The sequence below is a fragment of the Engystomops pustulosus genome, chromosome 4 (genome assembly GCF_040894005.1).
Source record: "Engystomops pustulosus chromosome 4, aEngPut4.maternal, whole genome shotgun sequence".
NCBI classification, from domain to species: domain Eukaryota; kingdom Metazoa; phylum Chordata; class Amphibia; order Anura; family Leptodactylidae; genus Engystomops; species Engystomops pustulosus.
Window position 1 is genome coordinate 193265021 of NC_092414.1, and position 14108 is coordinate 193279128.

The 14108-nt window shown below is 41.7% G+C and overlaps 1 protein-coding gene across 1 annotated transcript; it reads right to left on the reverse strand.

Annotated features, from left to right (window-relative positions):
- Positions 1-459: 459 nt before the first annotated feature.
- Positions 460-10103, reverse strand: PTGER1 (prostaglandin E receptor 1). The gene is made up of 3 exons (XM_072149145.1): positions 9055-10103; positions 7803-8793; positions 460-1210 (listed from the first exon to the last, which is right to left on the reverse strand). The coding sequence occupies exons 2-3, from the start codon at positions 8646-8648 to the stop codon at positions 965-967; spliced, it is 1092 nt and encodes a 363-aa protein (XP_072005246.1). The 5' UTR covers positions 8649-8793; positions 9055-10103; the 3' UTR covers positions 460-964.
- Between the last annotated feature and the right edge of the window lie 4005 nt (positions 10104-14108).

Below are 14108 nucleotides of genomic sequence, written 5' to 3' on the forward strand. Positions count from 1 at the left end.
TAGCAGCTAAACACCTGCAGAGTTAGGCAAAAGTTTTTACACTTTACAGTTGTACTTTAAATTAACCTTTGTTTTCTATCCTTTCTACGACTGATGATTTTGGGAAAGAAGGTTCAGTCCAGTTTCCTATGCTCAATCCTTTTGTTGTGGCTTACCCCCTTCTCCACGTACATAATACATGTATATCTGTCAGAGTATGCATGTCTACGGGGGGGATGAGAAAAAGAATATTATAGAATTATAACCTCCTTATTATTTTCCCTCACCTAGAACCTACACCAATGTATTCACGAGCTTCATATAACCTCTGTAGACGTGTATCGCATAAGTATCTTTTGTTATAATGTATGCCGAGAATGTAAACCTTTCCAGGCGGAATATGAAGGCAACATCACAATGCGGAGATCTGTCCCCTTTGAGGCAAGATCATAAATCATCCAAGGAAACTCAAACTTGACGGAGCTTGAACATCTGTTTTATTACCATTAGAAAAGGAGAAGTGAGTTTACACTGTCTCTGTGATTTCTCTCTTATATATTTCTGAGGTTCCATCAACAGAGGCCTCATCTACTAATAGGAATTGTGCAGAGCTGTTACCTGCCAGCATCTGTGTGTACGAGACTGTAGTTAATTAAGTGATCTTCTCTACATTACCCATGCTTAGTACCATCATATCCAGACTGGGGTTCCTTGGACCTCCGCCTCCATCAGACCCTACAGATTAGGTAGTCTCCTGCTGGACTTCAGAGGTCCATTACTAACATTAGTCAACTGGAGGCTTCTCTTGTACTCCACCCCATCCTGATTTTGTGTTACTGTTCACTAAACAACTACATACAGTGATCCGCCATCTTGGATTCTTCTTTGTCAACCATGCAAATACAATAATATATGTAGTGGCCCATATGTTGATTTCGGAGAAATCCCTGATTTCCCCCCTGTACGTTATTTCCATGCATAGAGTCTATAAGTGGCTGATTTCACTGTGGCCCGAGCTCTGAAAGTCTCTTGGATCCCAACGAATTGGCTTCCCACCGCGGACACGTGATAATCTAACAAAGATGCTGCAGAGGCGCCGTAGTACAGCACGTCTTAGGAGAATGTAAATCCAAGGATCCAGGATCTGATTACATGACGCTAAGCGTACCGTGAAGAGCAGCCAGTTAGGGCGAGGCAGTGGTGCGCCCGTCTGTAGCATCACCACCGAGACCTGTAGGTAGGGGGAAGGGGAGAGACATTAGAATGCACCACATACTCTATAGAAGATATTAGAATCTCAGAAGAAACTGCCAATTCTGCTCCCAATATAAGGAAGATTTGAGGATTTTTCCCACATTGATTTTATTATATTTACCTTCAAAAGAAAAACGAAGGTCCTTAGGTCTCATGCACAAAACCGTAAATGATGAACGCAAAAAATGGCAGCTAGCTCATGGCCACCATTGACTTTCACGATTTTTGGTTTTTGGCATCTGATTTTAACAGTATTTTCTGTCTGGGAATAATATAAAAGACTTTTTTGACTTGATTTTTTTTTGGTGTTGGAACAAAGATTTTGAAAAAATTCACTTTAAAAAATTTACGGTCTTTAGATAATTTATCTAATAAGGCACTTCTTTTTCTTTAGAAGATGCTCCTGTGTTTAGGTTTACTAATGCAGATTTGGATGCCAAAACCAGATGTGGAACACTGCTACTTCATTTTTGTTTTTTGCATCAAAAACTGCAACAGAAAACCCACACATGTGAACACCGCCTCAGTCGTTCTCTTATATCCTAAGGAAATCCTTGTCATTTACAAAAACTCCAGTGTCGACATAAAAGAGTTTTCCAGGCACATATATTCTACCTGTGACCTATCAGTTGTACTTCATCAGTCTAAATGAATCTCAAATAATAGGGTAGGTCCTATTCTGGGCTCGATTTGCGGCACGGCCACATGGCTCCATCTAAACCTGACCAAGGGGAATTTTGTTTTAAGCACACGGTCATGTGCATTCGACTTAAGGGTTTCTTGACATGCGCCATCCAGTTCCAATGATTGAGTGCGGCTCTTGTAGTTAGTCTGAGCTGCCACTATGCTACAGATGGCACTCTCTTCTTCTGACTCTGTATGTAGTATCTATCACAGATCAGCTTAGGTGCCAGGTGTTCCTCCTCTACCATCACCCATTAATGACCTATTCTATATCTAGAGCACACTGAAAATCCATTTAACTTTAGTCATTGACAGCTACAGTCCTGAGATAAATTTTCTATTTAGAGTGTATAACCCCTTAGATGCTGTGGTCAATAATCAAAACCATTGCACCAAAGTAATTTAATAGAAGGAGAGGGCTTTGATCAGTAATGAATTATAATATTGGCGGTTTGGGTAGTAGCCCGGGATCCAAGACTTCTAGCGGGCAGATGGCCACCCAAACCACCAGCCAAAATTTATACTGAGAAGGACCCGATGAAATGTCTGTTACTGCTCTCAATATACATGTACACAACGGCCATTTCAGGACCATTCAAGGTCCATACAAAGGTCATGAAACCGCATATTGAAAGCAGCAGAAGGGACACATTCCCCAAGAGGCTGATTCTAGTACCAGATGTAGGAAGTGATTCCAGACTTGTAGGGGCTATAATATTCGTACAGCCCATGGTGGCCGTAACCCGCCCCTAACTTTGATAATAAAGCATAGCCTGCCAGATTTTCTGTCATTATAATCCTATACTAAGTATTAAATCTCTGCAACTTCAAATCGGTTGCCCAGGATGGACGAATATATTTGCCCAAAGTACAAATAATAAAAAAAAAATTGTGATTCATATGGTAACAAGACATCGGGACCCACTGCCCCTTTCAAGTTCATTCTTTTCCCTTGTCTCGGCCCTTATTTATAGACAAGGGACAGAAATGAAGGACCATGTAAGTCAATAACCTCCTTCTCCAATGACACATCCCTTCATTGAGTACATGTCCTCCCAATAAGGCTAGAGGAACATTAATGGGTTAAAACCAGTAGACTACCAGGGCATTGGTAGCCGCACCCATGATATTAGATAGAGAAATGAAAAAAGTTATAAAAATTATATACATTTTCCGACTAAAATGAGAACTAAGACAAATTCTGGGCGTGAAAACAAGCACAGATGGTAAAGTGGCATCACAATGGCACCAGACATCACCAGTATGGATACAGTCTACTAGTCACCAGCTGTCTCTGTCGCCCGAGTCCATCTGCATGGAGTTATTGCTCTTTTTTTCCATGTTATATTCCGCTCTCATCAGCAATTCATGGTCCTCTGAGATTTAGGTCAGTAGTTATTGAATATCATTAGTAGAAATACAGTGAACCGGGGAGACTACTTCTGGATGCCAGGCTTAGGCTTTGTTCACCTTTTTGTTGTTCCGTTCTGTCATAGGAGCTTAATGATGGTGCCCAAGGACCCCACTGTGTGATACAGAGTTTATTAGGTTTCCCCCCATAGTGTCTGATGAAGCGTATTGCGGTATTTTGTCAGCCATTTTACTTGGAACGGATCCTACAATGCGGATGTGAACAAAGTCCTAACATGCAACAGTTCCACTTACTCCAGTTAATGGGAGTCTACCACCTCCACAAGTGTTATAATCTGCCGGCAGCGAGTTGTAGAGAAATGTACTGTGGTTTAGAAAACACTTATATTATTTCCGATTTTCTCATTTTGATCCGTATGCTAATGAGCCGTTTGGTGAACCTGGGACATGTCCTCAGCACCTGTAATACCTGCAATATCCATCAGATAAACAGGAGATTTGTCTTTTGAGAAGTATCTGGCACCACTGGAAGAAGAGGGCACTGGAAGAACTATTAGGCAGTAATAGATAAGGACACATCCAGGTTGCAGCGTCTCATTAGCATATTGATTAAACTGGGAATATCTTGGAAATGGCATAGTGGAGAGAAATAGTAAAAGTGTTTTGGAAATCATAGTGTATGGGAGGCGATTATAACACTTGGTGGAGGTGGTAGACACCCTTTATTATGTTGGTCTTGAAGGAAATCTATCATCTGGATGCAGCGCTGCTAAACCAAGAACACTTACATTGGTGTGTGCCTCCATGTTGGTGTGTGCCTCCTAAAACAGGTTCTTTCTTCTTTTTGCCTTTCTTTTTTTCCTTCTTTTTTTCTCAAAATTATCCTCAGGGGCTCTTGTCTACTTCGCAGGAGCCCCTGCTGCCTCCGACATCTGATAATTATTCACACCCCCATTCAGTGTTTGTGGGAGGGGAGGGAAAATTTGTGATAAGACACCAGAGCCAGCTGGGGCTCCTGTGATGTACCCAGGAGCCCCTGAGTCTCAAATTTCACAATACTTTTCTTTCCTCAAAAACTAAGCCATAGAAGCCAAAAAGAAGAATAAATCCTGTTTCAGGAAACACACTCCAGCAAAGTAGGCATACTTGGTTTAGAAGCGCTGCATCCATGTGATAGATTTTGTTTAATAGTCCAAATATGACAAACAACAAAAAAAATGAGAAAGTGAAACGTTGAATCTCATAGTTTAGAACAGTTTAGCAGCTCAGTTTATGCCAAAAGCTTTGATGAACATAGCCCAATGTGGTTTGTATACACAGAAAGGGTTTCATGAGTCAGTGCAGTAGTCATATATATACGGTAGGTGGGTACATACTGTATATGAGGTGGAATATAATGTAGAGTATGATATCTCAAGTGGCTAATTAATGGAATGGAAATAGAAAATGTTGGGTCGACTACCCTCAACTTCAACTGAGATCAGACTAAGGATGAAATTCTTTATCCACCACACATAAAACTTTTTGAGGTAGAAGTTCCTTCAGATGGGAACCATAGGCCCACATCATGGTATATAGCTGGAGGTCAGGTTGATGGGAGCCAGTTGCCTACGTGTCTTGATATGTTATTTGGCCTAGGTTACTCAAGTAGATGGAGCATGGGCCAGCTAGCAGCCATGTTTTATAGACCTGTACCTGAAGTTTTAGTCAGTCAGAACCTCATTCTTAGAAGGACCTCAATTGAATTTTAGTTCAGTACAGCAATAAATGTACATCTAGGGTTAATGGGGAATCACAGAAGGATAATGTATAGCCTTGGATTTTTTTCTTTTCCACATTCCCTTGGAGATAGAACATGGATTATTGGGATAAATGATTGAACATGAGTCTTATTCACCTCATCCACATGTGATCGTGCAGGAATGAGAGAAGGCAGAAGGATAAAGTACAGAGACAGGAGAGAAAGAGGCAAATATAGGGGGAGAGGACAGAGGATGAGGGAAACCAGAGGAGAGAAGGTGGAGAGACTGTCACAGAGGAAACAACATCTAGTAACCCTGGCACCATATTATATCTACATATACATATGCCCTCAGGACTGCCAGGGCTCCATCTTCAGACAGACTGGTGCCAGGCCTCTCATGACTATGGCACCAGTCCTTGCCATCTTCACTATAGGGGATAATTTTGCCTATGCCAATCTCTGCATATAATATCCTAAATACACAGCAGTGCCAGTATGTGACAGGCCCTACAGTGTGGCCACAGTATCAGGTGCCAGGCCCACCGGGGGATCCTCTGGTTCTCTGGTGGGCCAGTCCGGCTCTGTCCATGTAACAATACCAGTTCCTTTATAACCTGGTCCATGTACAGGCTCGGACTGGGGTGCCTGAGGCCCACCAGAGAAATTGTGGCCCCTGCCACAGTGTCAGGTGCCGGGTCTACCGGACCTCTGGTGGGCCAGTCCGACCCTGTCCATGTAACAATACCAGTTCCTTTATAACCTGGTCCATGTAACAGTACCCGGCCCTTTTATAGCATGGTCCATGTAATAATACCAGTTTCTTTATAACCTGGTCTATCTAACAGTACAAGATCCTTTATTACCTGATCCATGTAATAGTACCAGACACGTTATAAACTGGTCCATGTAACAGTAACAGTCCCTTTATAACCTGGTCCATGTAACAGTAACAGTCCCTTTACAACCTGGTCTGTATAACCTTACCAGTCCTTTATAACATGGCCCATGTGACAGAACCAGTCCCTTTACAACCTGGTCCATGTAACAATAACAGTCACTTTATAACCTGGTCCATATAACAGTGCCAGTCCCATTATAATCTGGTCCATATAACAAAACAAGTCATTTTAGAACCCGGTTCATAAAACATTACCAGTCCCTTTATAACCTGGTCCATATAACATTACCAGCCTATTTATAACCTTGTCTATGTAACAATAACAGTCCCTTTATAACCTGGTCCATGTGACAGTACAAGTCCCTTTATAACCGGGTCCATGTAACAATAACAGTTCCTTTATAACCTGGTCTATCTAACAGTACCAGTCCCTTTATAACGTTGTCTATGTAACCATACCAGTTCTTTTATAACCTGCTCCATGTAACAATACCAACCCCTTTATAATCTGGTCCGTATAATATTACCATTGCCTTTATAATCTGGTCCGTATAATATTACCAGTCCATTTATAACCTAGTATATGTAACGGTGCTAATACCTTTACAGACCCGCTTTAACCTGGTCCATGTAATATTACAAATCCTTTTAAAACCCGGTCCATATCAAAGTGTCAGTCCCTTTATAACCTAGTCCATGTAACAGTACCAGTCCCTTTTTAAATAACCTGTACAGGTCCCTTTAGATATAACCAGGTCCATGTAAAAATCCTTTTACATATAATCTGGTCCATAATAACAGTCCCTTACTGTTACATTGACCAAGTAAAACACTAAGGGACTGTTATTATGGACCAGATTACGGTATATGTAAAAAATGGCTGGATTTTTACATGGACCCGGTTATATCTAAAGGACCTGAACAAGTTATTTAAAAAGGGACTGATACTGTTACATTGACCAGGTAAAATACTATCAGTCCCTTTATAACTTGGTCACTATAAAAGAATCAACATTTTTATAACTTGGTCCATATAAGAGTATGGTCCGTTTATAACCTGGTCGATATAACAGTACCAGTCGGTTTATAACCTGGTCAGTATAACAGTACAGTCCGTTTAAAACCTGGTCCATATAACAGTACCAGTCTGTTTATTACCAGGTCAATATGACAGTACCAGTCTGTTTATTACCTGGTCCATATAACAGTACTAGTCCATTTATAATCTGGACCATGTAACAATTTTCCATTTGCACACAGATTTTGTAGCTTAGACAGGTATAGAGACAAGTAGAAATACATAGCTATTATTGCTGGATGAGGTTCCAAGTTCTTGACTTGGTCCCTCCTACTAGAAGTTGCCCCGATAAGAGTAACTGCTTTGTAGAGGAAGACCCCTCCACCTATGAGATACCAGTGTTATATCACTTGGGTGACACTATATAAACACCTGTTTCAGTTTTTACACTTTAATATCCTCAGCATCCATGTAGATATGATTATAGATATGGACCCATTACGGTAATACAAGTGGCCGTGTACATCAGTAGCTCTTATATATATTTAGAACATTGCTCAATGCATTTAATCATTGCTGCTGTATATGTAGCAGAGATGTTATCTACTACATTTTCTTGTGTGTTGTAAGATCTCCATAAATTAACATGATTCACTACACTTTCTGCAGTCCCATGAGTACAAGATTATGATCCTATGACAACAACAGATTTGTTGTTATGGTGTTTCCTACCTTTCTAGCTGTTACCATAACGTCTTTTTCAGCCGTAATATTGAAGGAAGTTATTATCAATATGGAGGAGGGATAAAATCATAAATGTCTAATACTTAATCATTATACGTAAAGGTCCTTACCAGTAGGGGGCTCCAGCAAACGCAAGACACAATGGTGATTGCCAAAAGTTGAACCATCATTTCCAGGTCATGGGATCGAGCACCTTGACGTCTCCTTCTGTGATTCTCCCCTGAGGCCCTTAAGAGACGAGCCCGAAGTAGAGTTATCCCAACTACCAGATTACACACCAAAGCAGCCGTCAGCGATCCAAGACCAAGTCCAGAGAATAGAAGGCAAAATCCTGGGGGATCCTGTAGAAAGCACCATGTCCCTGAAGGTTGGAGTCCATATGTACCATAACCAAGCAGTGGCAAAGTAGACACCAGTAGAGCTACAGCCCAAACTAAACCAAGACTAATCCGGGCTCGGGTTTGGGTAACAACAGATGAATGCCAAAGTGGTCTTGTAAGCCCAATGCAACGCTCACAAGCCATGAGGAGTCCAAGAAGTAGAGGCGAAAGTCCAAAAAATACCATGCAACCACCAAGAAACTGACATCCAGCCATTGGTAATACTCCATTAGAGTAGAGCCACAAGACAAAAGATCCAGTTATAAGATGTCCAGCCAAGTCTGTCACAAGAAGTCCTGAAGCCAAGAGTAGAAACTGTGCCCTTGACCGCCGTAGTCTTCGGGAGTGGGAGTAAGCTCGTGCCAGGATCCAGAGGCCCAGGGCATTCGATAATGCTCCAATAGCCATGGAGAGGGATGGAAGAAGTGGAGAAGATGTAGGAGGCCGAGACGACGGAGGAGTAGAGTAGATGGGGGAAGTTGGAGGAAAGGGGGAAAACACAGTGGATAGAGAGGAGTTGGGGTGAAGTGGTGGATACATTGAAGAAGAGGCCAGGTTTTTTGATAGAAATGTCATACAGTATGAAACTTATTTGAGGTAACCACCCGGAATTACTCTCAAACGTGGGTTAATCTTCTCAATGGAGTAGGGCAATAGTCATAATAGATGGTGTAACTGAATCCAACATTTGTTTTTTTGGAGAGGTTTCACTGTATATGACCTGCATGAGCATGAGTGGGTTGGTAATGATCGGCAATGAGAAAGAAGAGAAAGATGACAAGCAAAATGTACAGGAAGGGAGATAAGAGAAACCAAAGTTAGTATCTGTATCAGTAGTTAAATACAATGTATAATCCTACAAAGTATAGATCTAGCTAATATATGTAATGTGTGATTATATGTGATCACACATGAATTTTACTAATATCTGCATAGATTGTAGATTGCCCACCAACATCTTCAACCAAATATTGATACTCACCCGAGCGCAGGGTATCTTGGGGTCCCTTGTGTGACAATCCTGGGGTGTGTCTCTAGTTTACCCACAGTCCATGATGTCTGAGTATCTCACTTCTCACTGCCTAATAATGTAAAGCAATGTCCTGTACTGGAGTCGTGTCCCTCTCTGGTCAATATCTTCTTAAGATCAACACATCCCTCACTTCTCGTGTCTTCTTGTCTTCATGAACTTGATCTCTGTGATGTCTCAGTCTGCTGTCTGTACTTCAACCTCCCTATCTGACTCGCACTGCTCTCTCCCTCATCCTCCCCTGGATGGTGCCTCCTCCTCCTTCCGAAAGGACCAGAAGAAGAGAATGTGAGAGAATAATAAAGGGTCACAAATCAGTGAGGAAAGCAACGGTTACCAAGATAGGGGTAAGACATGACCGTAAGAAATGTTGTGTCTCAAAACTAGTTAGAGGGTAACATTTGAGGAGACTTGATTATGAAGTTAAAGGGTTGAAAGGCAAAGTCTTATATTATTATATAATGTGTATAGACCCTATGTATCCACCTATCCTCCTAGAAACTACCCATGACCTATGGCTGGTATGTCCCCAACTTCTCTGTAGCCACTTGTCCATGGTATAAAACCTATGAACAGTGTAGCAGTATATGAACATTGAGTTCTACACCTCAAGTACACAAAACATTATTCTCCTACGTAAATCCCTTTGTATTCCGTCACTATCCGCCTAGTTCTCGTTCCTCTCTTCCCCTGGCAGATATTCCCTACTGTTTATCAAGACTTCTGGCCTTTTGTATGATATCAAACATAACCCCCACCCTCAGACACACTCCGTTCAGCAGGCAGGGTGCCGCTCCTAATAAGGCAGCAAATCCCTGAAGATTCCCCAATTCCAAAACCCTGGAAAACTTCATTCTTTGCAGCAGTAGATGTACAGAGGCAGCAATGATAGAGGTGTCAACCACAAACACAGGAGATCAGGATATGACAACAATGGGAGATAGAGAAGGTTTTCAAGGAAATCTGGACGGCTGCATAGTAATAGAGATGTTTCCTGGAAATAATAAGTCTATGAGGAGGAGGATCACCGGAATATGGAGGGGATAAGTATGTATGAGTGGTCTATTATAGGGTAGTGGGTATCATGGCAACAGCACCATCATATTCCACAGCGCTCTACAGATCATGGGAGACATACAGAGGCGGATTAAGACTGCCATGACCCCTGGGGTGTATGAATATTATAGCCCCTACAGGTCTGGAATCACTTCCTACATATGGTACTAGAATCAGCTTCTTGGGGAATAGAGGATGTGTCCCTTCTATCTGCTTTCAATCTTCAATTCCAGGACTTTTGGTGTATCTTCAAAGGTCCTGAAATGGCTCTTGTGTACATGTGTAGTGAGAGCAGAAACATATGTACGTGGATTTCATAGGTGAAGGTCCTTATAAGTTTAAAATCAAGTAGGTGGTTTGAGTGGCCATGGGCCCTGGACTACTGCCTATATTGCAATCTACTACTGGGGACATATACAAGTAAAATAAGACAAAACAGAGGAATAACATTGGAGTGAGGGCCCCTCTCACAAAAGCTTATAATCTATGAGGAAATAACATTTATAATGTTTGGAGGTTGTCACCCTAGTAGCAGAATCGACCAACATTAGGACCTCTAAGGCTGGCAGCACACATGGCTTTTTGAACCCGTTTTTAGGCCGTTTTTGAGCAATCAGTAAAAAAACGCATCCGGTTTTGACCGTTTTCCTATTATTCTCATTAAGATAATTGGAAAAAACTGTCAAAAACTGATGTTTTTTTTTTAAAAAAACGCCTGCGTTTTTTATTGGCCTGCTTAAAAACGTCCCAAAAATGGGTTCAAAACGCCACATGTGCCGCTAGCCTGAGGCCTTATGTTTTATCCAGGAAAAGGAACTATGAAGGGAACTGGACCTTGAGCGTTAGGAGTCTTGAACTCCCTACAGAAAGATGTCCCCATGACTATGATGCTGGGAGTCTGGGTCCCTCCTCAGTGTATGTCGAACATATGGTCTGTATTTCGTGCGCCAAACATGTCCGTCTGAATGAGTTCCACTGACTGGACACCAGAGAATGACTACATGAGCCATTATCACATACTTTTTCACATATAGGATCAGAGCAATGGCGGCTCGGGTGATGAATGTGTGCTGGCTGCAGGACAGCTGGGAGCATTACAAGTTACAATAACAGCCTTTGATGATTCAAGGCCTCTCACTTTATGACGTGCTGCGCGTCTGAGAGGAGCGCTATGTCAATGACACACCAAGCGACCTACGTCTTTATAGTCACTTTCCCTCCCAAGACCACTGACATAGTACAGGCAAACCAATGGCAGTCGCCAGTGGGTGAAGGGTTAATGGAGCGATGGTTCTGCGGGTCCTGGGGGAATTAAGAGCTTTCAGTGTTTAGGGAACTGCTAATCTTCTCACAGAGGCAGCTGACAAATTCCCACACACAAAACACATCTCCGAACACGCCACATACATATAGAGACATAAGCCAGAATCCCCGGGCCGATCCAGGCGGAGGTCACATCCATCCTGGGTCATGTCATCCTCTACTATATACCCCCTATATATATCCACCGGGCCAGGACGTATCACGCTATTATAGACGCCATACATCAATGTACATTACACCCACAACTCCTTCCTGTAAACATGGGTGATAATGGCTCTGCGGTGATCGCTGGGTAGAGATCGCTCCACAGGGACATGAATTAATGATGAAGATGAAAGGGGAGAGGGGCGCAATCAGGTTTAATGGCATCTTGTCACCTCTCCTGACATGTCTATTACAGTAAATACGTGTAAATGTCTGAATTGTGATTATTCTGTTATTCCTCATGGAAATAACACATTAGGGGAGAGTGAAACTGATCTAGTTGCTCATGGAAACCAATCAGAGCTCAGCTTTCATTTTATAACCTGCGGTGTGAAAATGTAAGCTGATCTCGGATTGGTTGCCATGAGCATCAAACAGTTTTATTCTCCATGACTTCTGATACATCTCTCCCAATGACACCTGAGTGATAACAATCTTGTGGTCCTTGGAGCCTGTCCCTAATCACAGTCAACATTGTAAGACAAGGACGCTCCCTATTGACAAGGGGAATGGTACCCCCCAGTGGTCACATCGTTTATACATTACCAGGAGGAATAAAACAGCAATTATACAGTGACCAGATGTAGAAAAAGAAGGTCCAGGATTGGAGTTTCATATATAGCACCCCCCACCCCAAAAAATAGCCTATATTACCACAGATGGTAGAGAATAGCTGTTAGATTCAGGGGTGTAACTTGAGGGGGTGCAGTGTGTGCGATCGCACCCAGGCCCAAGAGGTTTAGGGGGCCCTTATGGTGTCACTTTCCCATATGAGAAGACTATTACTATAAACCATACATTATAGTCAGGGGCCTGGCACAGACTTTGCACTGGGGCCCATCAGCTTCTAGTTATACCACTGGTTAGATTGTTGGGGGCCTGATCACTACAGACCCACAGAGAAGCAGCAATGAAACCCTAAATTCAGCCCAAAAAATATAGGCCGCTCATTCCATCATCAGTGGGCGTCTCACAGTCAGACCGACAATAATCCAGCAAAATCTCTTTAAGTGTCAAATTAAAGGGGTTCGCCAAGTTATATTTATAGCCTTCCCCTCAAAATTTACCTCAATTTAAAGTCAAAGTTTTTAGAACATATTTAACAATTTGCTTATAATTAAACTGTTCACCATGACTGTATGACTGTCGTACATACAGTCTACGATTAACCAGTTCAGCACCAGACACATTTTTCGTTTTCTTTTTTTGTACATGTTCTTTTCATGGCTCTGCACTTTCTTATAATTTTGGGCTTGCGACATGATTTTCATTTGGGCTTGCAACGGTTTAATTATTTTTTTGATACAGGAAAAATACAGGATTTTAATTTTGTTAATTTTTATATAGAATTTTATTACTAACAAAACTTTAAAGCTAAAAATTGTGAAAAAAAAAAAAAAAAAACACACATTGTTTTTAATATTTTAGCTAGTGTTACCCTGAGGTTGCGTTCTCGGACCGTTCTTGGTGCATTTGTAAACGCACTGCAAACGAATGCATTTTAAAACGCATGAATTTGACTGGTTTAAATTTTTTATTTACTTTTTTATTGAATTCTGGAAGTGTAAGCAGCTGTGAAAATGTTACAGCTGCTTACACTTCTAGAAGTGAAGGGAAAACAGGTTCAAACTAGCTAAATGCATGGTAGACATACAAAAACGCACAAAGAACGGAACGGTCCAAGAACGCACTGTGTGACAGTACCCTGAACCACGAAAGTGAAAAACAACGCCAATGTAGTGTTCACATCATTTAAATTTTTTTTTTTTTAGGTAAATTGCTAAATAATCACAAGAAGAGTAAAAAAATAAAATAAAATAATCACAGCAAGAGTCACCAGAAAGGGATTGGAGTTTGTGCAAAATCATAAACAAACAATCACCAAGATAAAACCACCTTGAGGGTGGATTACCGCGTGATATTTTAAGATTTTAAATGCATCCAAAATGCAAGTCGGAGGGGGTTTAGCCAAAAAGCATGTGTGTCACGTGGCGTTGAACGCATGGGTTTCAAAACACATTGCAACAGCTGAAGAAAGATTTAGCCAATTGAATGGCCGTTAACATTTGCATTACATTTGTTAACACGTGTGTTAAAGGTTGACGACTACACACAGTATCTAGTCTTATGCCTTGTGATGCCTCTTACAGCCCATGAAATACCTTAGATATCTGGATTATGAACCTGGAGAGGACAAGTGTGGGCCTGTCTATGCAAAATAACGTCTCAATATAATGAGAAAAAAAATGGCGCGACACAGGAGATATGAAGCCAGTGACAGGAAGGGCTGCCTCCACTGTATACAGAGAGGTATCCCCTGCATCGCCCTGTGCACACAAACGTATATAGTGGCCGTAGGTTAGACATACGGCCGCCATAGAGGTGCATTGTGCATGGCAGGGTACGGTAAGCACACCCACGAG